The 25,473-nt window shown below is 45.2% G+C and overlaps 1 protein-coding gene across 1 annotated transcript in view; it reads right to left on the minus strand.

Annotated features, from left to right (window-relative positions):
- Positions 1-8,658: 8,658 nt before the first annotated feature.
- The window catches only part of TTC22 (tetratricopeptide repeat domain 22), a 37,140-nt gene continuing 20,325 nt past the window's right edge, over positions 8,659-25,473 (minus strand). The window contains exons 2-7 of the mRNA XM_020976912.2: positions 20,853-20,908; positions 18,898-19,013; positions 13,591-13,709; positions 11,507-11,668; positions 10,764-10,916; positions 8,659-9,636 (exon numbers count right to left, since the gene is read on the minus strand). Of these exons, the coding sequence (XP_020832571.2) occupies positions 9,106-9,636; positions 10,764-10,916; positions 11,507-11,668; positions 13,591-13,709; positions 18,898-19,013; positions 20,853-20,908 (1,137 nt within the window). The 3' untranslated portion in view covers positions 8,659-9,105. The remainder of the gene's footprint in view (positions 9,637-10,763; positions 10,917-11,506; positions 11,669-13,590; positions 13,710-18,897; positions 19,014-20,852; positions 20,909-25,473) is intronic.

Here is a 25,473-nt window from a genome sequence, read left to right on the forward strand (position 1 = left end):
TCTCCTTCAATGCCTCCAAGATTGTGTCATCTCCTGCACTGACCTCTTTTGCGTAGCTTTGGCTAATCCATCTATTTTGATATCTTTGTTCTCTTCAGGGTCATTGTTATCTTTTCTACAAGTACGTCTTTGATGGGTATATTAGAGCCCATGTCCTTCCTGGTGAAAAGAGTTGTTATAATAATCTTTTCAGATCTTTTCCATCTTTTATCTGTTTGCTGTTCTTCCAGATTCATCATTTCTTGGGATGACGTTGCTCATTTGGATTGCCTGCCGAGTTTTCTCTAAACCTGCCTTATCCTCCACTTCTTTTCTCTGTTTCATGAGTTAATGTTGCTCATAATCTTCTGCCATCCTCCGTAAAATCCTATAAACAAGGTTGTATTCTAAACCTGTGTTGCTCTTGGCAGCTATATCTCTCTGTCTGGCAGCTAGACAGTGCAATGGATAGTGCTAGGCCTGGAGTCAGGCACTTACTAGCTCCATGAATCTAGGCAAGTCACTTATTTCTCTCAGACAGATTCTTCATCTGTAAAATGGGGACAATAACAGCACCTCCCTCCTAGAATCTGGGGATCAAGTGAGACAGAATCTGTGAAGTACTTAGCACAGTGCCTGACATACAGGAAGCACTTAATAAATGTCTGTTTCTTTGCTTTATGGCTTTCCTTTTCTTTCTTTCTTTTTTCTTTCTTTCTCTCTCTCTCTCTCTTTTTTTTTTTAACAAATTTTTATCTTTGCTCTACCAAGTTAATAGTATGACTATACCCTGATTCAGGATCAATTCCTACAACATTAACAAGTTGTTTACTGACTGATAAAATAGAAACTATTTCATTTTGGAAGAAGATGTTCGTTGCTTGCTGTATCCGTAATCTTTTAATTTTTGTCTCAGAGAAAGTATTCATGACATGAGGCTTCCGCCACAGACAAGTCTTTGGCATCTCTCAAGCCTGACTTTGACCCATGGTTTCCCTGCTTTTTTCCCCCCTGTTCTTTGCATTGAAGTCGCTGACTGATCCTAGTATATGTTGGTTTAATTTCAAGGGTCTCGTACAATGTTTGTAGCATTTTTCTGCCTTTTCATCCTCCACTTCAAAAGTTGGTGCATGGTCTCTGATCACTTTCATGGTGATCTTTTTGCAAACATTCATCACGAGCCCTAGAATCCAAGAAGCCTGACGAAGGTTGAAAACCATGAACCGTGAAACGATAGTTCTTTTCACCTTTGTCCTCATGATAAAACCAGCTCTGCTGTGAGCTTTCTTTCCATGAGGCCTTTTGTGATCCTCCCCTCCCAGCTGGTAGTTCCCTCCTTCTCAAGCCAATCTCGAGTTCATTTTACATATATTCTCCATGTGCTTACATGTATACACATTGACTCCCCCTATAAGAATGTAAGCCCCTAGAAGGCAGTTATCAATGAATTGTACTCCCCAGCAGCTTTGTAAAGTTTAAAATATTATAGAAAGGTTACAACAATAATAATGATAATAATACCTAATGTTTATATGGTGCTTTAAAGTTTGTAAAGTACTTTTCTTATGTATCTCATTGGAGCCCCATTATATCCCTCTGAGGCAGGGACTTCAGGTATTACTATCCCCATTTTGCTGATGAGAAAAATGAGGCCAAGAGTTAAGTGATTTGCCTGAGGTCACATAGGTGGTAAGTGAGGGGCAGGATTTGAACCCAGGTTTTCATGACTCCAAATGGTCCAGTACTCTAGCCATGACAATTTTTTACAACACCCCAGACACAAGCAAGACGGGAGTTATTATTCCCATGTTACAGAGATAGGGGATGACTTGCTCAGTTAGACATTGGGTTACCCCAGGGCTTAGCATAGTTCCCGGCACATAGTAGCTGCTTAATAAATTCTTGTTGGCTTGACTTCACTTGAGTTATTGGAAGAACCAGGACAAGTACCTGGGCCTCATCACTCCTAGATCAAAGCTGTACCCAACAATATGAGTAAATTTGAGGTTCTTTGGAGCTAGGACCATTCCATTAATAATAATAATCTACCACAATGAATACAGAATGTCAGGGCTGGGAGGGGCCTTAGAACAGGGAATGTGAGAGCTGGAGGGGCCTGAGAGCAAGGGATGTCAGGGCTGGGAGAGGCCTGAGAACAAGTGATGTCAGGGCTGGGAGGGGCCTGAGAACAAGGGATGTCAGGGCTGGGAGGAGCCTGAGAACAAGGGATGTCAGGGCTGGGAGGGGCCTGAGAACAAGGGATGTCAGGGCTGGGAGGGGCCTGAGAACAAGGGATGTCAGGGCTGGGAGGGGCCTGAGAACAAGGGATGTCAGGGCTGGGAGGGGCCTTAGAAGAGAGAAATTTTGGAGATGGCAAAGACCTTAGGGTTACCCTAGACCAACCTCTTCATTTTGAAATCAGGAAATTGGGTCCTAGAGAACAGAAATGACCTACCCAAGGTCACATAGCAATAATGACAAAGCATACAACTGTAGAATGTGAGAGCTGGTGAAGATCTGAGAGCTCATTGAATCCCATGCCTTTATTTCACAGATAGGCACTGCAAAGGGCAGAGGTTTGTCCAAGGTCACACAGCTACTAAGTGGCAAAGCTGGAACCAGAACCCAGGCTTCCCAACTCCCAGAGTTCATCCCACTATTCCATGTTGTCTCAAGGGTAGAAAATTTGACCTAAAACTAACTTCGGATGTCACTGGAAAACTGAGGGAACCTTCCTGCAAACACCCAGTAAAAGTCAGTGTGTTATGCCCTGCTGCCTCCTAGAGTGTCATGAGGATTAATTAGTTACCATGGCTCAAGTGCTTTGGAGATGTCAGGATGTAGAAACACTCCTCATCCTTAGCTCCCTCCCTCCCTGAACAGGCCATAGCCTGTGGATATGTTACCTATGCTAAAACAAGCATCTTGGGGGGCCAAAGAGCCAGTGCCTTGTGCTTCTGGGGATGGGAGGGAGACATGACATGTTGGGGAGAAGAAAGCCTGGCTAGAGCCAGGGGTGTGGCCCCCTAGGTCCTCAAGTGTGAAACTTCTCTGAAGTTTGGATTCAGTGAAAGAGCTGCACTTGAGGACCTAGAGGGGAACCCATGGCCTTGAGAACTGATTGTCCCCAAATTCTCTGAAGATAGCATACTTCACCATTTATAATTTTGTTTTGTTTTGAAGCCCTTCATAACCTCGCCCCCTCCTCTCTTTCCAGCCTGTCTTCTCCCCACACTCTTCGAACCAGGGACACTGGCCATGCCATGTCTTGGCTCTGGACTTTTTCTCTGGCTGTCCCCCATAACTTGAATACTCTCTCTCCTCTGCTCTAATCGACCTCCCTGGCTTCCATCAAGTCTTAGCTAAGGTCCTGCCTACAGCAGGAGACTTTTCCTGGGCCTCCTTCACGTGAGCCCCTTCCCTCAGAGATAATGTCCAGCTTGCCCTACATATATACATATCTTGTTTGTACACAGCTGTTTTCAGATTGTCTTCCCAAATTCCATTGTGAGTTTGTTAAGAAGAGGGACTGTCTCTTGCCTTTCATGGTATCTCCAGCACTTAGCACAGTGCCTGGCACATAGTAGGTGCTTAATAAATGCTTGTTGACTTAACAAAGAGCTTTCCCTTATGGCAGTGTTTTGAGGGAGGGAGGGCAAAGATGATCGTTCTAATTACACAGAAGAGGACAGTAAGAGAGGACGAAATCTGCCCCTGGTTACTCATAATCATCCTCAATACTTCAATGGCTCTGTGATTGTTGCTTTCTCCAAGGTGTTGAGGCCGTCCAGCACATTCTCAGTTGGGTGATTCTTGACCATGTTTTTCCATTAGTCCTCCACAGATCATCTGCCCAGTGAATTAGAGGCCTTCTTCTGGGTCTTGTAATGGCTCATGCACAGATTCCATCGTCACCCTTGGGCTGTCCATCTGCTATTTTTCATTCTCACTACATGACTTGCCTCCTTTCCTAGTTGCAGATGCCCTTTATGGTGCATCTTATGCTGATTCTTGCATGTGGATCATGGTCGGTAATAGGCCACAACTTCCTTGTGCTTACCATGCATCTCTCCATTGCTCTGGGAACTGGAGGTTGGAAGGCTCCATGATTTGCAGCCTTATCCATCACCAGGAGAATTTTAGGGGTAAAATGATGCCATCCTAATATGCTTAATATGAATGTGTAAGTAGAGCCTATATCAGATTACACGCCATCTTGGGGAGGGGAGAGGAGATGGAAGGGAATGTTGGAAACTAAAAATAAATTAATTATTAAAAAAAAAAGAAATGTATCCTTGAAGGTAACATTGACTTAAGAAAACCACAAATTAACATTATCTACATTGTGTTTATATATTTGTATATATTTGTGTTTTGTCAAACATTTCCCAATTACATTTTAATCTTGTTCCAGGCAAAATGGGGAGTTTTGACCTTGCATGAGTGTGAGTTTGACACCCCTGGGGCAAGTAGGGATATTACTTTAGATTGAAAAAAGTGAGGGGGCAGCTAGGTGGCGCAGTGGATAGAGCTCCAGCCTTGGAGTCAGGGGGATGTGAGTTCAAATCCAGTCTCAGACACATGACACTTACTAGCTGTGTGACTGTGGGCAAGTCACTTAATCCCAATTGCCTAAGCAAAAAAACAAACAAACAAACAAACAAACAAAAAACCAAACTGGGGAAAAACTGGGGATGGGCCAGGAAATGACAGACTTGAGTATTTGCAGGATTATCATATCAAAGATACATTGCATGGATGTGCTTTGTCTCCAGTGGCTAGAAGTTTCAGAGAGGCAAATTTAGGCTTGAGCTAAGGAAAAACTCCCTAAAATCACAGATAGGCAAAAGCAAAATGGGCCTTTTATTTTCTTGCAGATAATGGATTACCTTCAGCAAAAGCTAGATAGCTGCTTATTTGGTTTGTTATCAAAGACATTCATGTTCAGCTCTAGATGGCCAAAGAAATGCCGAATGCTTGCTGGATGAATTAAAAGGCTTTGGTGAACTCTGAAATTCTTCAAACATTTGGGGAAAAGTGGCTTATCATCTTTCATTATGAAAAATAAATATGCCTGCCTCTAAAACTTAAAAAAAAAAGATGGAGTCTTGTGTCAGAAAGCAGCTTGGGATCATTAAAAGTGCTACTGTTGTTCAGTCTTGTCTGACTCTCTGTGACCCCATTTGGGGTTTTCTTGGCAAAGATGCTGGAGTGATTTGCCATCTCCTTCTCCAGTACATTTTACAGACGAGGAAATTGAGGCAAATGGTTAAGCAACTTGCCCAGGGTCACACAGCTAGGAAATATCTGAAGTCGGATTTGAATTCAGGTCCTTCTGACTCCAGGGCCCATGCTCTATCCATTGTACAACTCAGCTGCCCAAAAGTGCTACAAAGTTTCCTAAATGTAATCCCACCTACTGTCTTCCTCCTTCTCAACTCTGGGATCAGCTCACTGTCCATTTGCAGTGCCTGAAAATGCACGTATTTGTGGATTAACTCAGTGAATCACCTGACTGCACATTTTGGTCTGGACAACAGGGACTCTTCATCCACTTGGTTTTTCTAGTGTGTATTGTTAGGCCCACGTATAAGGCCACTGTGTATCTCACTGAGGATGTGCTGCAATATTCTGAGGCTCCATATCATCCCTGCACAGGAACATTTGGAAAGACTTACCATCAATGGGGAAGAGTCCATTTTCCATTTGGATTCTGCATATTTCATTAAGATTGAACAATAATGATTCTTTATCAGTTACAAAGGAAAGATGGTCTATCTGGTCTTGAAGCCCTGGGTTTGATCATTGCGATCCCTCCCCACTCCAACCCCTCTGCCTTTATCCTTGTCCAATTGGCCCACATTTGTTAGAAACCATCCAAAGATAAGGGTATGTTGTTCTGGGAGTGAGGCTCTGGGGCAGGAGGTCCTTAACCTTTTTTAAGTATCATGGACCCCTTTGGTAACCTGCGGTACTCTTTCAAAACCGTGTTTTGTAGATTACATTCATAATGGAAGGAAGTGCTCATTTTTAGTTAGAAGGTAGTGAAAATAAAGGTGTAATTTTTTTCCTTCCGAGTTCATGGACCCATTGAAATCTCTCCATAGGACCCTTAGGATTTCATGAATGGAGGAAGGGGATTCCGCCTGTGTCTCTTTTCCAAATATATCTGGAATGGGCACTCACTCATTTACTCCTCCTTCCTCTATCTCTAATCTTCAAATATTGACTTCCTACTCATCTTTCAAATTTTTCCTCTTCCATGAAACCTCCTCTGATTCCCACATTTGGGCGTGATCTCTTCCTCATCCCATCTCAGCACATTATATTTTCCCGATGTGTGTAGATTCTATTTTGTATTATACAGAGATCAGAGAATCAGATTTCAAGCTTAAGGACCATTGAGTTCCCTTTATTTTACAGATGAGGAAAGTGAGGCCCAGGGAGTGTAAGTAATTTGCTCAAGGTCATATAGTTAGGAATTAAGTAAGTAGCAAAGTCAGAATTCAAACTCAGGTCCTCTGACTCTAAATGCCCTTTCTACTGCATAAAGATGGTTAATAAATACTTAGATTGTATTGGAATGTGCTGGCCATCTGGGAAGAAAAGGCAAGTAAGTCCAAAGACTCCCAAAGCCCCATCCCTCTGTTCCAGACTGTTGAGGGGGCAGATCTCACTGGAGAGAGGGATGTAGGCGAGAGATGAATTCAAGGTCATTAATCATCATTACACTAATTACTCTATTATTAGGGGTTTCATAAGGCACCTCCTAGGAGGCTCCTGGGTGCCTAACGAGGCATGGCAGCAGCTTCCCTTGAGGTTTGGGTGGGTAGGAAAGCTAGGAAGTTTTCTCAGCTGTAATGAAAGAATAAGCACCTGCCCCATCCCACCCTGGTCTGCTCACACCCCCCAACCAGCTTCCCTTAACGATGGAAGGCCCAAACCCTCTGAAACAGTAGCAGCAGCCAGATGTCCCTGAAGTGCAGACACTCTCCCTCAGCCTGGCTCTGACAGATTCTACACTAGCCGGAGGAAGAAATCACGTCTCTATAAGCCCTTTGAGGTTTCCCAAGAACTTTCCTTAAAACAACCCATGGAAGGGAGACAGTACAAGGACAGCAGAATAACAAAATGTTAGATCTAGAAGGGATCCCAGAGATCATCTAATCCAACCCAGACCTGAACAAGAATCCCTACTACAATGTACCTAGCAACTGGTCTGCCAGCCTCTGCTGAAGATCTCTCATGACAGGGAGCTCACTACATCCCAAGGCATCTCATTTCACTTTGGCACAGCTTTCATTATTTAGGAAGTGTTTCCTAAATCTGTCTTCTTCTAACTGCCACCCATCACTCTTAATTCTACTTTATAAGGCCAAGTAGGAAAATCCATCTTTGACATGATAACCCATCAAATACTTAGACACAGCTATCAGCACCCCGTCCCCCAAGCTTTCTCTTGTCCAAGCTAAAATCCCTCATTCCTCCAAGCATGGCATGGTCACTGATCTCTATAGTATCCTGGTCACATTGAAAATGTCACTCTCTGAACACAGAGTCCCAGACACGGCCTGGGCAAGGCGGAGCCCAAGGGGAGCATTCCCACCCCCATTTCCAGGCCCGAGCCTTCCCTCTTCCCTCACATAGCCTAAGAATGCATTTGTTTGGACCTATGCCATCAGTTAATCAACTACCAAAGCCTTATTAAACACTTACTCTGTGCCAGGCACTGTGCTATCACTGGAGATAAAAGAAAGGCAAAACAGTAATCACCAACCCTCAAGAAGGTCACATTTCAATGGGCAGACAACATGCAAACAGCTGTGTACCTTCAAGATATAGACAGTGTATGTGGGAGGTAATAATCCCAAAGGGAAAACAGAGGAGGAGGACAGGGTGGAGGTGGGGGGGGGGAAGAAGGGACAAGGAAAGACCTGTAGAAGGTGGGATTTGAGAAAAGGAAACCAGAGAAATTAGGAGATGGAGGAGAGGAAGAAGAACATTTCAGGAATGGAGAACAACCAGTGAAAAGGCACGTGGAGGGTCTGGGGAATAGGACCTGAACTCTGTCAGTGTCCATTTCTTCATCTGAAAAAATGGAGGTAATCACATTAGCCAGGGTCCTTGTAGGGAAAGCAGTTTGCAAATCTTAAAGCTGTATATAAAGGAGAGAGATGAGGCAGAGGAAGCATAATGAACTTGGAGTTGGGGGGACATGGGTTCTGATTCTGGCTTTGTCACTTCCGAGCTGTATGAACTCACTTCTATGAGCCTCAGTTTCCTCATCTGTAAAAAGGGTAATGTACTTGCACAGCTCCTTAATAGAGGGAGTTGTGAGAGAAGGTGCCACACAAACTGGGCTAACATCAGGCTTGAGATAGAGAGTATGGTATGGTGGCTAGAGAGAGGCCAGAAATATTCAGGTTCAAATCCTGCCTAGGATATACACTGGCGGTGGGACCCTCAGACAAGTCATTCAACCCTCTCAGCGGTTCTAGGTAACTCTTTCAATTAACAGAGGGTTTCCTTGCTTGGAGCTGATGAAATGATGGGTCAGAACTCCCCCTCCCTAGCAGCTTGCTTCAGGCCAAGACGTCTGTAAGATCACAGGCTCTAAGAGTGAATACATTTAATTTAGCACACATTTATTCAATGCCTACTGTGTGCAAGGCACTGGGGATACAGAGAAAATAAAACTGCCGCCGGGCAGCTTACATTCTACGGACTCTGAGAAGTAAATGAGACATATACAGAGTAATACAACGTAATACAATGTAATAAAGAAGCGCCCTCAGCTGTGCGGTGAAGGACGCTCGGAATTCCAGCTGCATAAGGAATGAGGCAGGGCCTTCCAGACACCGGCCGGCTGGCCAGCTGGTTGGAGAGTAGAAGATGCGGGTTTTGGTTGACACCCAGCAGGAGACCTGGATTGTGGGTCTTTTATAAGGCTTCCGCGCCGGGTCAGTCTTTCCAACACACTGTTTACACTTGGCACCCCTTAAAGTGCCCTATGTTTGCAGACGCCCATGTCGACACACCCGGCTTGTCACTGTGGCCGTCCTACAACGTGGCCCCAGCACTGGACACCCCAGTCTCAGCTCCTACGGTTCCAGAAGCGCCCGTGGCTCAGAAGGAGAGGGACCTCTCGCCCAGCTGCGGCTTTCTCCAGGCGTCACCCATGGTGTCGAACAGCAGCCGAACCAGCTGCAGCCTGCCCTGAGACACCATGGCCTTGGACAGGGCCACCACCTCGGCTGTGTGGCTGCGGTACACGCGCTGCAGCTCTTGTCTCACACGCGCCGCCGGGTACTTGCCCTCAGCCTTGCGCACCCACAGCTCCACCTCCCGGCCCAGCTCGCTGGCGCTCAGCCGGGCCTGGCTCAGGAGGGCCAGCAGGGTCTCCAGGAGGCAGCGGAAGCCCTCAGTGTGGCGCGACCCGCTCTCATCCAGTTCAATGGCGCGTTTGAAGCACTCCACGGCGTTGGGCTCCTCGCCCTTAATCCGCAAGCACTTGCCTCGGAGCAGCTGGATCTCGGGCAGCGTCTCGCCCACGTCCGATTCCATGGCCTTGGCGAAGAACACCAGGGCCTTGTTCAGGGCCGACTCGTCCACGGCCAGCAGTTCCTGCACAGCGTCCACTCCCATATAATAGTAGACCTGGGGAGAAGGGAGAGGAGCCAGAGGCAGTCAGATGGGCAGTGGGGGAGAAAGGGAGCTGGTTTTAGAGGGAGGGGATGCAGGTTCGAATCCTGGCTTTGCCACTTACTACCTATGTGATCCTGGTCCTTGGTTTCCTCACCCCTGAAATGAGTCGAATTCGGGCTAAGTGGCCTCTAACATCCCAGTTGTGCCGGTGTTCTCTCCCCCATTAGACTGTAAGCTCCTTGAGGGCAGGAAGAATATGTCTTTCCTTGTATCCTCAGTGCTTAGCACAGTGCCTGGCACATAATAAGTCAAGCCAACGAGCCTGCTATGTGCTAGACATTGTGCTAAGTGCTGGGGACTTTATGAAGTGAGGTCATCTTTGATTGGGTCAAGAAGGGACAATGTGATCCACTGAGCAAGCAAGCTAGCCATGACTGGAGACTTTAACCAGCCACATGGATTTCACCAGTTCCAATTGCATTTGGGGAGCTGAGACCTCAACTTAACTTGAAGAAAAACTGCTTAATAATTAGTCTATGACTAAGTGGGACCAGCTGACCCGGAGGTAGAATCATGCTATCTTAGATCTGGAGCTGGAAAAATGGCCAGAGAGATGCCAAGGTGATCCAGTCCAATTCCCATTTATGATTGAATCTAGAGAACTTAAGTCATGTGTAGTAGCTTGCAGCACTGGAATTTGAACTGAGGTCTTTGCTCTGGAAATCCAGTGACCCTTGGTGTCTCTCTAGTAGCTAATGAGTAGTGAGCTCCCCATCACTGGAGGTATCTGAGAAGAGGCTGGATGGCCACTCACTGGGGTTTCTGAAAAGAGGATTCTTGTTCAGGTTCAGGCTGGACCAGGTGGCCTGTGAGGTCTGGAGACAATAATACTATCACTCTTAGCTTTGCAGTACTTTATTAAAATGTAAGTAAAGAGAAGCTATTTGGTACTTATTTACTTTGGGGCAGCATGGCTTACGGGATAGAGAGATGGTTTCAGAGCCAGGAAGACCTAGGTTCAAGGTGCCGAGACATCTTGGCTGCATGACCCTGGATAAGTCACCTAGCTTCTTGTGTTCTAGACAACTCTTGTTTGCAGAGAAGGGGAGATGTGGGAGACCCCCTGACTATTGTCTCACCTGACCGATGTCCAGGTAGGTCTTTAGGCCTGGACACACCTTGACCACCTCCTCCAGGTCATCCCTGGCTACAGTGAGGTGATTCCTGTCTGGCAGACCTCCCAGCCCAGCTTTGGCCCGCTCCAGATCACGCAAGTATGCCTTGGTGTGGATCTGTAGGTAAAAAGAATTAACTAAGGGGAATTCTGGAAGCAATAGCAGTTGCTCCCTCACTACCCCTCCAGGTGACATTGTTCATCTCTCCTGTGACTCTCAGTTTCTCCAGAAAACTTCTCAAATCGGCTTTCAATGATCTCTTGTGATGTGGAGGAACAGAGAATTCAGACGAGGCCAGAGAAGAGAAGAATCCAGGGGAATGTGACAGATATGTCATTCTGAAGAAGGTTGAGATTTGTCCTGCTTGACCCCAGAAAGAAAAACCAGGAGAAACCCACAGATGGCTAGCTAAGGCTTGATACCAGGTAAAAACTTCCTTACAATCAGTTATTCCAAAGGGAATGTGCTGCTGCAGGAGGTAGTGAGCTCCCCATCCCTAGAGGGACTCAATAAAGGCTGAATGATTCCCTTCTAGAGGACACACACCCAAATGCTTTCTCACATCCTACCCACTACCTCTGAGAGTCTATGAATATCCAGCCCATAAACACTGCATTGGTCATCAGAGGATCCCTTAATACTGGCCCTCCTTCCCTCTCCCCCACCCTGCCTATAGCCATGACTCCTGGGAAGCTCTTGCTTTGAACCTTGGCCCTGGTGCAGTAGGCCTGCCAGTTGAGCTCAGGATCTGGCAGGATGTCCAGAGCCATGTTGCAGATGCCGATGGCCATGTCTTGCTTCCCCAGGAAATGGAAGATCTTGGCCAGTCGATTCAAGATGGGTGCATGGTCCTTGGCGATCTCTATGGCCTGGAGAGGACAATGTTGGCAAACAAATCAGTAACTGGGCAGGTAGGCAAATGCAGCAAGCAGAAGGATGTAGAAGTCAAGAAAGGAAGCTAGGATTCCTTTATTCGTTCATTCATTGAGCACAAAGTTTCAAAGCCCCTACTATATGTAGAGTCCTGTGCTAGTTCCTAATAAGGATACAAGGACAAAACATGGCTCCTGTCCTCACAGTTTATAATCTAATCGAGGACAGTCATTCCATTTAACTCAATTCAACAAGCATTTATTAAGTGCTTACTGTTTGCAAGGCTTGGTGCTAGATATGGGAGCTAAAACAAAATGGTCCCTGCCCTGGAAGAGCTTATGCCTTGTTTTCTGAGCACTGTCAGGAGCCTAGAGCTGTGCTGTCCTAGGGAAAGAGGAATCCCCCAGTCAGGCTGCACCCCACAAGCAGCAGGCAGCTGACACAGAATGTACACAGATGAGCAAATATGAAACATGCAGATCTGAGGAGGGAGGAGGCGCTGACAGCTGGGGAGGAGATCAAGGAGGTCTTGGGGGAAGCCTTGATAGAACATAAGGATTCTGAGAGGCGCAGATTAGGAGGGAAGGAGGGAGGGAGGGAAGACTTGCTGAGCACGGGCCTGGCTTGTGCAAATGCACCAAAGGCGGGAGATGGAATGCTGAGTTTGGGGAAGAACTCATAGTCTAGCTTGGCTGGAAGGGAACTGGTGAGAGCTGAGATTGGAAAGGTAGGTGGGAGCCAGACTGGGGAATTTATAGAATTTCCACAAGAAAGGAAGCAAACATTTATTAAGTGCCTACTATGTGCCAGGCACCATGCTAGGCTCTTTCCAAATATTATCTCAATTGATCCTCCCAACAACCCTGTGATGGTAGGTGCTGTTATTATCCCCATTTTACAGTTAAGACAACTGAGGCAAACAAAAGCTAGGTGACTTGCCCAGGGTCATACAGCTAGTGAATGTTTGAGGTCACATTTGAACTCAAGTCTTCCTGATTCCAGGTCCAACACACTGCCTACTGTGCCACCTCTCTGGGTGAGTTGGGACCGGTCACTTTTCCTTTCTGGGTCTCAGTCTCCTCATCTCGAAGATTCCTAACGGTCTAGGATTCTATGATTCTCAGATCTGAGGATGCAGAGCCAGCTGACTGATGGCTGGGGATATTGGAGAGGGTTTCCAGGAGGAGTGGCCATTTCTCCTTGGCCTTGAAGGATAGGTAGTTTGACAAATAATGAGGTAGGAGGGGATTCCGTTCCCAGGGAGAAGAAAGATACAATTTGTATGGGCCTGATTTGTAGAGCAGGGGAGTGCACCTGAAATGAAAATAGGGGCTGCTAAACTGGACAGAAGGATTTGGGGGGGTCACGTGCTGACTTAGAAAACCATGTGTTTATCTATTGCTTTTTTTTCAATAATTCAACACTTTCAATCTCGATTGTAGTAAGAACTACATTTTAATCTGGTTTGGACTGCATGCGTGTGCTTGTGGGCTACGTGTTTGTGTTTGGCACAAACAGCCTGTGAGGAAGAGCAGAGGAAAATAAGAGGACCGCCCCAGAGCTAGAAGGGTCCTTGGAGACCACCCCTCACTTTACAGATGGATAAACTGAGGCCTGGGGAAGTCAAGCAACTTGTCCCTGGTCATACAGATGGCACCAGACCCAAGATTTGTACCCCGGTCTTCTGACTGTAAAGTCAGTGACCTCTCCACCAAAATACCCCAGAGAACGCTGCCCTGCCAAGGCAGACAGGCTAAGGATACTAGACTTCATCCTGCTGGCCACGGGGAGCCACCTAGGGATGTTGAGTGAGGCTGTGACATCATCTGAGCCATCCTGGTTCTGTTACTCTCTCCTTCCAGGGGCTCAGAGGACCACTTCTGATTTCTTCAGTCTTCCTCCAGGCTAGGCTACATACCTTGCCAAAACAGTCCAGGGGGTCAGTCCCTGAGTAGCCACAGTCATGCACTCCCATAGGGGTGGTAGAGAAGGTGTCTTTCCTTTCCAGAAGCATCCCAAGGTAGCACCAGGCCAGAGCTGAAAGGAGGAAAGGAACCTCAGGGACACTTGAGCAAGAAGACCCCAGCAGGACCTTGACCTCTGCTCTGAGCTCTGGCAAAGGCCCTTGTAAAGCCCAGGCAGGTGGGAGCTCAGTCCTCAAGAAATGCTCTCCTGTTGAGCATACTGCCTGGCACATAGTGTTTAATAAATGCTTTCTCTCATTCATTCATTTATTCACATTAATCAAGCAAATAAGCATTTATTACAATTGCTTACTATGTGCCAGGAACTGTGCTTGGTGGTGGAGAAGCAAAGAGAGGAGTTAAAATGGTCTCTGATCACTTGGAGCCAACACCTTAGAATCCTCTGGAGCTGGGCTGCCCAGCTACCTCATTCTTCCATCCTTTGGGGCAATGAAAGAGACCCAAGGAAGATGAGTTTCTGAGGCAGCATCTAGGAACTTTACAGAATTGTGGAATGGGATGTCCCACCCATCCCTGTGCAGCAATGCCCTCTATAGCAGCCCCTTCACCACCTCTGCCTCCCCAGTCAGCTCCTCCTCGTTGGGACAGCTCTGGTCATTTAGGAAGTCTTTCCTGGTATGCACCCTAAATGTGCCTCATCACAATTTCTCTCCATGGTCCTTGGTTCTGTACCTGCGGTATAATGTAATAAGCCTACTCCCTCTTCATTGTGGCAGGCTTTCTCCTTCACTCGCCTGAAAGCAGCTTCTACATGCCTCACTTCTGTTCTTTCCCCAAGTCTTCTGAGAACTCAGCACCCCCAATTCCTCCAGTGGATTCTTATCTGGGCCACACAAGAGGCCCCTCCCCATTCTGGCTGCACGCCTCTGGGTGTTCTAAAATAATAACTTCCTATCATTTGGTGCCCAGAGTTGAACACCTCCTCCAGATGTTGTCTGACCAAACACAGGACAGTGGGACCCTCCTCACCTCCCTGGTCCCCTTCACTGTGCAGTCTCTCTAGAAGCAGCCTCAGACTGTGACACTGTGGCGTAGGGCAGAGCTTGCAGCTGACTAAATCCCCCAGGACTTTTCCCCCCTAATACTTAGCTAACAAACATTTATTAAGTGCCTACTGTGTGCTAAGCACTGTGCTAAGTGCTGGGAATACAAAGAAAGGGGAAAAAGTCTCTGTTTTCAAAATCTTATTCTAATACAAGAGACAACATACAAACAATAAATTTTGTTGTACTTTTCAGTCACGTCCAACTCTTCATGACCCCATTTGGGGGTTTCTTGGCAGAGAAACTGGAGTGGTTTATCATTTCCTTCTGCAGCTCATTTTACAGATGAGGAAACTGAGGCAAACTGGGTGAAGTGACTTGCCAGGGTCACACAGCTAGTGTCTGAGGCAGTATTTGAACTCAGGTCTCCCTGATTCCAGATCCAGCACTCTATCCACTGTAGCACCACCTAGCTGCCCAGAACAAGGAATAGACAGGGTAATGTCTATCCCTGAAGTCTATCCCTGTCTCCCCCTTCCGGTACTTGGGAAGTTGGCTTTTATACCCAATTGTGACACATTTAAGCCAACTAAATTCCATCTTAAAAAGAGTAATTATCTTTTTTTAAAGCTTTTTTATTTTTTTATTTTTCACTTGTAATTTTTTTTGTTTTAAACTTAAGCACAAAATAAGAAAAGAAAAAAAACATTGCCATGTGCAGAGCAGAACTTGAGAGAGGAGTCAAAATAACAACAGTAAATTTATATTTCAAGAAACCATATTTATTAAATACTATGCATTGTATTGAGAGCGTTCCATCTTTTCTTTGCTTCCTTGTAAGTTTTCTTTTGTTCCTCCCCTCCCCCACCAGAAGGCTACAATTAAGCTCGGATACATGCACACTTATAGACATACACACACAAAGAATACATATATACATACACATACATACACCCCTACATAATACACTTACACGTACATATATTTAGATACCCATAATCATACTTATATGTAGGCATATACATTCACACGCATCTATGTAAGAGCACACTATACATATTTATCCTCCATTTCTCTAAGGGTAGATAACCTCTTTCTTCATATGTCTGAGTCTTTCCATAGTTTTCCAAGTCCACTAACTTGTAATTTCCTATACCACAACAATATTCCCACCTTATACTGTCTAGCTGTTTTAAATAGTCCAAAGCAACATTGATAAATATGGCTGACACATAGTGTAGTTTCCCTATTTTTCTCTTTTGATTAAATCTATTTTAGCCTTAACTTTGTCCAGAATCATGATTACCACCCCTGCTCCTTTTTCCCTAACAAATTCCACTCCTGATCTTTATTTTATGTTTGTGCAGATCTCTAAGAGCAATTATCTTATACAAAGAGGTGCGAGAGGAAGAACTGACACAGAGGAATTAGATGGAGGGGGACAGCTGGTGGTTCTGGAAACCTACTTTCATTGGGAATGTGTTTAAGAGGAACAATACATACATACATACATACATACCTATATGTATACCTATATATTATATATAGGTATGAAAGTCTTCTAAATTCAGAAAGAAATAAAAGGGTAAGGGGAGAGAGAGGGGGGAGAGGATAAGAGAGGGATTTTCAGAGGGGAGGGTGACGGAATAGGATAAAGGGGGTATAGAAGGGTGTTTAGATCAATAAGAATGGGAGGACAAGGGGAGGATCCTGGGGAGGGTAGATTAAGTAATAGGAGGGCAAGGTAGCAGATAGAAGTAAAGTAAAGGAGTCAGGAGGGATAGGAAATAACAGATCTGCACAAACATAAAATAAAGATCAGGAGTAGAATTTGTTAGGGAAAAAGGAGCAGGGGTGGTAAGCATGATTTTCAACAAAGTTAAGGCTAAAATAGATTTAATCAAAAGAGAAAAAGAGGGAAACTATACTATATGTCAAGCATTTTAATCAATGATGTTTTAGAGTATTTAAAATAACTAGACAGTCTAAGGTTGGAATATTGCTGTGCTGTAGGAAATGATGAGTTGGTAGACTTAGAAAAATATGGAAAGACTTGGACATATAAAGGAAAAGGTTATCCACCTTCAGAGAGACAGAGGACAAATAAGTGTAGTACGGTCTTACATAGATGCATATGAATATATATATCTATATATGAGTATAATTATAGATATCTAAGTATATGTGTGTATGTATATATTTTTGTGTGTATATGTGTATATATATTTATGTGTGTATGTATATATACACACACATATATATCTGTGCTTAATTGTAGCCTTCTTGGGGGAGGGGGGAGGAAGGAGGGGAAAAGAACAAAGTAAAAAGTGCATAGCAAAGAACAAAAGAAAACTTACAAGGAAGCAAAGAAAAGATGGACCACTCTCAACACAATGAGTAGTATTCATTATATAGGCTTTCTTGAAATGGAAATTTATTGCTATATATTTTGAATCTTCTCTTAGGTTCTGCTGTACACAGGGCAATGCTTTTTTTTTTCTTTCTTATTTTGTATTTAAGTTTTAATATTTAATATTTATAATATGTTTCTTTTTCTTTTCTTATTGTATATTTAAGTTTAAAATAAACTAATTCTTAAAATAATTTATCAGATAAAAAAGTCCATTTAATTTGATTCTGCCTCAAGGTCTAGCCGTCAAGTACCTTTTGGGATGCTGGCTTTGACGTCCTTTCATCCTGACATCTTCCTAAAACTCAGGTCTGACCGTGTCACTTCCTTTTCTCAAAAAACTCTAGTGGCTTCTGATTACGCCCAAGATAAGTCAGAACATCCTGCGTTTGGCTTTTTAAGCCCTTCAGCCCCAGCCCTTCCTACCCTGCCAGGCCTCTTACACCTCATTCCTGGACAGCTCTTCCATGATCAGGTGAAGCTGGCCTGGCTGGTCCTCCCGTCCAATCCTCCATCATCCTCTGGGGCATTTCCCCCGGCTCCCTTAAGGAATGATCATCTTCCTCCCCTCTGACTCCTGGTTGCTGGCCTTCATTCCCGAACATGACATCACTATGTTGGTTTTCTTGGCTTCTTTTAAGATGACTTTTCTGGTCCCCCTTTTCCCCCCGCAACTTCCCTCTGTGTACAGAGTTGTCTGTTTGCACGTGCTCTCCCCTATTGGAGCATGAGCCCCTACAGGGCAAGGACCATATTTCTCCCTTTCTTTGGATCCTAAGAACTTAGCACAGTGTCTGGTACACAGTCAGTGCTGAATAATTAATCAGTGAGTTAGCCAATAAAAGTTTATTAAGGTGCCTACTAAGTGCTTCACAACTATTATCTCATTTGATCCTCACAACAACCTTGGGAGGTAGATGCTATTATCTCCATTTTACAGATGAAGAAACTGAGACTAAGGGAAATTAAATGACACAGCTGGCTAGTAAGTGTCTGCGGCAGATTTTGAACTCAGGTTTTCCTTACTTCAGCTCTAGCTCTACCCACTGTATCCCCTAGCTGCTTAATGTTGGGGGTGGGAGGAAGAAAAAGAAAACTTCCTAATATTTTCTGTTTTCCAAAAGTAGAAGCTTGGGGTGGAGAGAGAGAGAGAGAGAGAGAGAGAGAGAGAGAGAGAGAGAGAGACAGACAGACAGACAGACAGACAGACAGACAGAGACAGACAGACAGAGACAGACAGACAGACAGAGACAGAGATAGACAGAGACAGACAAGACAGAGAGACAGAGAGAGACAGACAGACAGCGACAGAGACAGAGAGACAGAGAGACAGAAAGAGAGACAGACAGACAGACAGAGACAGAAAGAAAAGAAGGAGGCAGATAAAAACATGCAGCGACAAAAACAGAGGCTAAAGGAGGGAGGAAGACAGAACGAGACCGAGTCATTGGAAGAGAGACAGAGAAAGAATGGAAACAAATAGGGGATGGGGGAGAGCACCCAGATCTCTCTAGTGCAGGGAGGGACATCAGAGGCCAGCTAGCCCAGGCCCCTCATCGCATAGATGAGGATACTGAGGCTGAGAGGTGGGAAGTCTTGCCCAAGGTCACAAAGGGAGGAGGAGCCAGAGGAAGCATTTGAGCATCTCACTCCAGAGCCAGGGATGAGAGAGAGACACACAGAGACACAGGCAAGGTCAGAGACAAGGAGAGAAACTGAGGACAAGAGCTAGGGTATGGACAGGGTGGAGGTACGGATGAGGGTGGGGGAGGGGGAGGGGCAGGGGATAGGGCCTGGGGCCATGCAAGACCGAAGGAGCCAGTTGAGGAGGTGGGGGCTCTGATTACCTCGATGGTGGGTGCTGGAGGACTTGACCACTTCCCGGAGCAGCCTGAGGGTGCGGTTAAAAGGGACCAGCCTCTTCTGCTCCTCAATGCCCTGGTTCAGTAAGATGCCGTCCAGCCTGTGGAGGGCAGCAGGATACAACAGGTCAGTCCCTCTCTCCCTTGGAGCCGAGCAGGAAATTTCTCCCTGCCAAACAAGTCTCCTTCCCCAGGACCCTCCAAGTTTATTTCTTGGTTGTTGGAGTTCAGTTTCTAGGAGAAAAGTAACCCATTTCTCTACCCAGCACGTTGCCCATCTGTAAAATGGGAGTTTGGACTGGAGGGCCACTATGGTCCCTTCCAGCCCCAGACCTAGGCTCCTGGGATCCAGGGAAATTAGAGGGGGAGGCCTTGTGATCACAAGCTCAAAGGGACCTCAAATTAAAACATAATCAGAGCCACCATTTCATAGGCGCTTTGAGGTTCACAAGCACTTTCCTCCACAGAGCAAGTCAAATTATTTCCATTTTACAGCTGGGCAAACTGAGGCTCAGAGAGTTTAAAGTGACCTGTCAAGAGTGACCCAGCTGGTGCCAGAGCAGGGCCCGGGACTCTCGCCTGACTTAACTTTCAGTTAAGCAATATTTATTGATTAGCTAGTAGGATCGAGGCGCTCAGCTGGGCGCTAGGGGCTTCAGACGACAAAAGTGAGGCCATCCCTCTCCTCAGGGCCCTCTACTTCCCTAAGCATTCAGATGAAAGGACGCGATCATTGGAAAAGACTTCTGGAGCAGGGCTTCTGAAACCCTTTGGGCAGTCTGGGGTAGCTGCTGAACCCCTCCACAGAATCAGGTTTTGTAAATGAATGACATAAATTATACAGGATTGCAAAGGAAGCCAATTACAGGGAAATAGAGTTAGCCAAAGAGTTTAAAGAATTTCGTGGACATCAGGTTAAGAAATCTTAATCTGGTCCAACCTTTTCACATATTGTAGGATAGACTTAAAACTAGAAAGGAAAAAGGGAAGGGAATAAGCATTTTTCAAGTGTCTACTGGGTCACTAGGTGGCAGAGCCGATAGACCACCAGGCCTGGAGTTAGGCAGACCTGAATTCAGATCTAGCCTCAGACTGTTAATGGCTGTGTGACCCTGGGCAAGTCACTTTACCCTGTTTGCCTCAGTTTCCTCAACTATAAAATGAGCTGGAGAAGGAAATAGCAAAGCACTCCAGTATCTTTGCCAAGAAACTCCCAAATGGGGTCATGAAGAGTCAGACATGACTGAAAAATGACTGAACTACAACAAAAATGCTTACTATGTGCTAGGCACTAGCTAAGGGCTTTTTATATATATTGCTTAATTTGATAAGATCATAGAGGGTAATAGCTGTAAAGCTGGAATGGACTACAGAGGCCTTCTAATCCAACCTGCCCATTTTATAGATGAGGAAACTGAGGCTCATCATAGGAGAAGGGACTTGCCCAAAGCCACATGGTAACAGACTACAAATGTAACTCCAAATCCAATGCTCTGTCCTCTATGCTTCCTAATTAGTGCCTTCATAAAAAAAAAAGATAGTTGTTAAATACATTAAAAAATGTTAAATGGTCCCATGTTGTTGTTGTTTGTGTGTTTTATTATGTTTTCCTGAATTGTTACTCTGGGGTTCCAAAGCTGAAGAGATTCTAAGCTTTCTTAGCTCTTTCAGAAGCCCTACCCTCCATCATTTGGCTAATCCTTCCATCCATCCATCCATCCACAAGCATTATTAAAAGCTCCTTCCCCAGTGCTGGGCCCTGGACTAAAATCAAGGACAGAGAGTGTGGTGTGTTGTGCCCTGGGATAGCCCAACTCCCTGGGCTGCTGTTCCTTGAGGCTCTTCAAAGGGTGATTAGCAGGTAGCTGAAACATCTCTGTGTGCAGGTCCCCTCCTCATCTCCAGGCTCTCCTCCCTCTACTGGCCCGTGGCCATCTTACCTGATGAGCAGCGTTGCCATCGTGAAGTACCAGCTCCGTTTCTCCTCCAGCGGGATCTGGCACAGACAAAGACAGGTCAGAGGAACAATCCCCTTGCTCATGGCTCCTGTGAAATCTCTCCACTTCTTTCACACACTGCCCAGAGTGATGTCCCTATGCCCCGTTCTCCTCATTTTCAGAGAAAGCAGTGGGCCTCCCCATCTTCCAAGCCTATCTCCTAATTCTCCTACCCCTTCTCTAATGGTCCAGCACTACATTTAAAGCCTCAGAACTTGAGTTCAAATCCCGGCCCTGCCACTTATATTTAGTGGGACCTGGGAAAGTCACTTGTCCTATTAATCAACCGAACAAGTATGAATTAAGCCCCTACCATATACCTGGGCCTCGGTTTCCTCATCTTAGGTATTCGATACTTAGGTATTGTGTAGCAGAAAGAATCTGGAATCAGACGACCTGGAATATGAATCCTGATTTTGTCTCATGTTAACTATGTGGCCTTGGGCAAGTTACTTAACTTCTGGGCCTCAGTTTCCTCATCTGTAAAACATCTCGCCTGACTTAGATGGCCTCCAAAGACCTTTCCATTCTCAGTCTCTGATGCTCTGGTCCCCTTCTGCCTCCAGCTTCCTAACAACCAGAGCCATCTTCAAATGCAGAGTCGCCTCATACAGCAGTGGGCCCCAATCACTGGCAATCTTCAAGCAGGGCTGGATGGTCACTTGTCAGGGATCATTGGCTCCCCCCATTTTATAGTTGGGTAAACTGATACTCAGGGAGGTTCAATGACTTGCCTACAGTTGGATAGGAAGTGGCAGAGTTGGGGCCTCAGTTGTAGGCAGGGGTTGAACTAGGTGATCATGGAGGACATTCTGACTCAGAGATTCCATGAGATTGGGCTTCTCTAATAACTCTCCTTTCTGTAGCCTCTCTTTTCCATCTTCAGTTGACCCTCCCCATTATTGCCTTCTTTTCAACCTCAAGTATATTCAAGCCTTCCCTAAAAAAAAATAAAGCTCCTTCTGAATCCTCCTTTCCCCCACATCCCTCCATGCCATCTTCTTTCCTTCCAACAGTCCATCTGGCCTGCCTTCATCTTCTCACCATCCACTGACCCCTACAACTCCACTGATGATTCAGCGAATAGGACGCCAGGCCTGGGTCAGAAAGGCCTGAGTTAAAATCTGGCTTCAGATACTTAACTAGCTGTTTGACCCTGGGCAAGTCACTTAATTTCTGTCTGCCTCAGTTTCCTCAAATATAAAATGGGGATCATAATAGCATCTACCTGCCAGAATCAAGTGAAATGTTTGTATAAAGCACAGTGCATGGCACATAGTAGGTGCTATATGAATGCTTGTTCCCATCCCTACCCACTTCTCTCTCCAAGGTTGTCAATGGACTCCCAGAGCCAAATACAGATGTCTTTTCTAGGCCCTTGTCCTCAACGTCTCAGGAGCATTTGACACTATAGATAACCCTTAAACTTGGTTCTTTGTGTCCCTGTCTTCATGTCTTCAAATCCCACCTTCTTGCAAGAAGCCTTCCCTGGTCTTCTCCTGCCTAGTATTTCAATGCTTAGGCCAATGCCCATTAGGTGTCAGAGCAGATAATCATTGAACCTGGATTCAGGAAGACCTGAATTCAAATCCTGCTCAGACACTTACTAGCTGTATGACCCTGGGCAAATCATTTAACCTCCATCTGCCTCAGTTCCTCATATGAAAAATGGGGATAATAATAGCACCTCCTCCCAGGGTTGTCATGAGAATCAAATAAGACAATATTTGTAAAGCACTTTGCAAACCTTCTATAAATGCTAGCTATTATTGTTATTAAGTGGTTAATAAATGCTCATTGACCGACTGATTGACTTATCTCCCCTACAAGAGTACAGCTGTAGGGGGCCAAGGCTGATGTAGGGGAGAGGGCAGAACAGCTCAGCTCTTATTTTTTTCTCTGTTTTCTCTGCCAAGGAGAAGACTACTGAGGCTGGAGAAGAAAGAACATGATGCTGGCCAGTATAGCAGTGAAGCCCAAAATGGGCAAGGAGACAGCGAGCACACTGAGCTGACACCATCACAGCAAACTTGGCTACCTCCCAGGGCACCGAAAAAATTGGTGAATGTGATGTTTGAGCCCCCATCAGTGACCAATTTTCAAAAAAGGGGAAGAAAATAGAAACTGCAGATAAAAGATTCATGATCCTAGCTTTGATTGCTGGAAAATTTTAATGCTTTTTATTAAAATTCTAGAAAAGGAAGAGGTGACCATCCCAAAGAGCCAGTCTGGCTTCAGCCAGATCTGATGATTTCTAACCTTATTGCCTATGTTTGACAGAGTAATTCAACTGGCATCATAGGACCATAGAGTCAGAGTGAGAAGGAGCCTTAGAGGCCCCTCATTTTACAGATGAGAGAACTAGGGCCCAGAGAACTCAAGTGATTTGCCCAAGGTCATACAAGTCCATAAGTAGCAGAGTCAGGATTTGAACCCAGATCCTCTGATTCAGGTCCAGGACTCTTTCCACTTTCCTTTCTGTCTCCCTGCTACATCAGAGGAATGCTGGAGATGAAGTTTACCTAGACTTTTTCAAGTAGCTGATAGTAGCAGAAGTGTTCTTGTGGACGATATGGAGAGAAGTGGACCAGATGACAGTGTAACTGGATGGATTCAGAACTAATGGAATGGTCACGCCTGGACTACAGTCAATAGTCATTCTAGGTTCACTTGGCAGGAGGTCTCTAGTGGAGTGCCCCAGGGATCTATGCTTGTCCCTGAGCCACTGATCATTTTTATCAATGACTTGGATAAAGGCATACATCCATGAAGGGATGTGCTGGAAGCAGCTCAAACAGTGAGCTGATTGTTAAATTTTCAGAGTGATCATTTATACCTCAGAAATCAGCAAATGCTAAAAATCAGGGCTTGATTTATTGTCCTATTGATTGTCTAAACTTAAGAAAGGGGTGGGTAAGAATGTTAATTATGCAGATTAAACTCAAAAATGTGCTGTGGGTACACATATTTCCCTCCAAATGATGAGGTGAGGCAGATGCAGCAAGCAGGATGCAGGATGTGAGATAGGAGATAAGATGCAAGGTGCGACAGGCCAGAAAAGTCATCAAAGAAGATTATGCATTGAAGTGCCCCACCGTGGACCTACCTGGGTACTTTCAAAAAGCACCCCCAATTAACCTGACAACTCTTCCTCTCCCCTTTCCTATTCTCCTTGCTTATCTGTATGATTAAGGCACCTCTGGATTACCTGCTATCCCAGGCATTCCAGAGCCCCACCTCCCATTCTCTTGTCCCCCTTCCCCCCATTCTATGAAATTGTAATTTTTTTGGGGGGGGTGAGGCAATTGGGGTTAAGTGACTTGCCCAGGGTCACACAGCTAGTAAATATTAAGTGTCTGAGGCTGGATTTGAACTCAGGTCCTCCTGACTCCAAGGCCAGAGCTCTATTCACTGTGCCACCTAGCTGCCCTCACGAAATTGTATTTTTTTTGTAATGAAAAAAACATTTAGTATTTTATTTTCCCCCAGTTGCATGGAAAACAATTTTTAACATTCATTCTTAAAACTTTGAGTTCCAAATTCTTTCCTTTCCTCCTCCCCAACCCCCCTCATTTATTTCTTTAAATTTTATTAATTTATTTCGATTTATCAACAATCACTTCCATATGTTTCTGAGTTGAAAATTTTTCTCCCCCTTCCTCCCCCCCCACCCTCCCTAAGATGACGCACAATCTGATATAGGCTTTACATTTACATTCCTATTAAACATATTTTCACATTAGTGAAGTTGTAAGTAAAAATTAAAACCAATAGGAGGAACCATCAGAAAGATGAAACAAAACTCAACAGAAGGTAAAAATAAGTGATAGTGATTCAACTTCCATAGTTCTTTCTTTGGATGTGAACAGCATTTTCCATCCCGAGGCCTCTGGAGATGTCTTAGATCCTCGTAATTCTGAGAAGGGTTCAGTTTAACAATCTTAGTCATTGCATAACGTGGCTGTTATTGTGTACAAAGTCCTCTTGGTTCTACTCACTTCACTCAGCATCAGACCATATAAGTCTTTCCAGGTTTTTCTGAAGTCAGCCTGGTCATCATCACAAAATTGTATTTAAACCAGATACCTAACCCCAATAACCACCTTTGCCTCCCTTAGGGGATCAGGGCTCACCACCTATCCTCTGCCTCCCACATGAAGTAGAGCCTGCTGGGGCTCTGCCTCATAGGGAGCAGGCCCCCTTGGGTGATTCACCCCAATAAATGCCTTCCTTTAACTTGGAGACTGTCGGAGTGAATTTCTTTCAGGATGATAGGCCCTACCCATCTATATTCCATCATTTCAGGTGGCACCCTTATTGTTAAACACTTACCAGCACACTGATGCGCGTGACATGATCATTAGATTTGTTTAGGACACACACTAAGGTTCATCTACCACCTCCCCTCCTCTCCACTTCTTCTAGAAATATTAAGAAAGCAGTTTCCTCAGTATCCAAGTCTGAAGCTTTTGGACTAATCTAAATGAGAAACTTCATCAGTCTTGTAAAAACTATTAACCCAGCCCCAGGTCTCTCTCTCCAGATCAGCCCAGGAAAGATCCCA

The sequence above is a fragment of the Phascolarctos cinereus genome, unplaced genomic scaffold, assembly GCF_003287225.1.
Source record: "Phascolarctos cinereus isolate Bilbo 61053 unplaced genomic scaffold, phaCin_HiC Scaffold_5;HRSCAF=322, whole genome shotgun sequence".
In the NCBI taxonomy this organism is placed as follows: Eukaryota; Metazoa; Chordata; class Mammalia; order Diprotodontia; family Phascolarctidae; genus Phascolarctos; species Phascolarctos cinereus.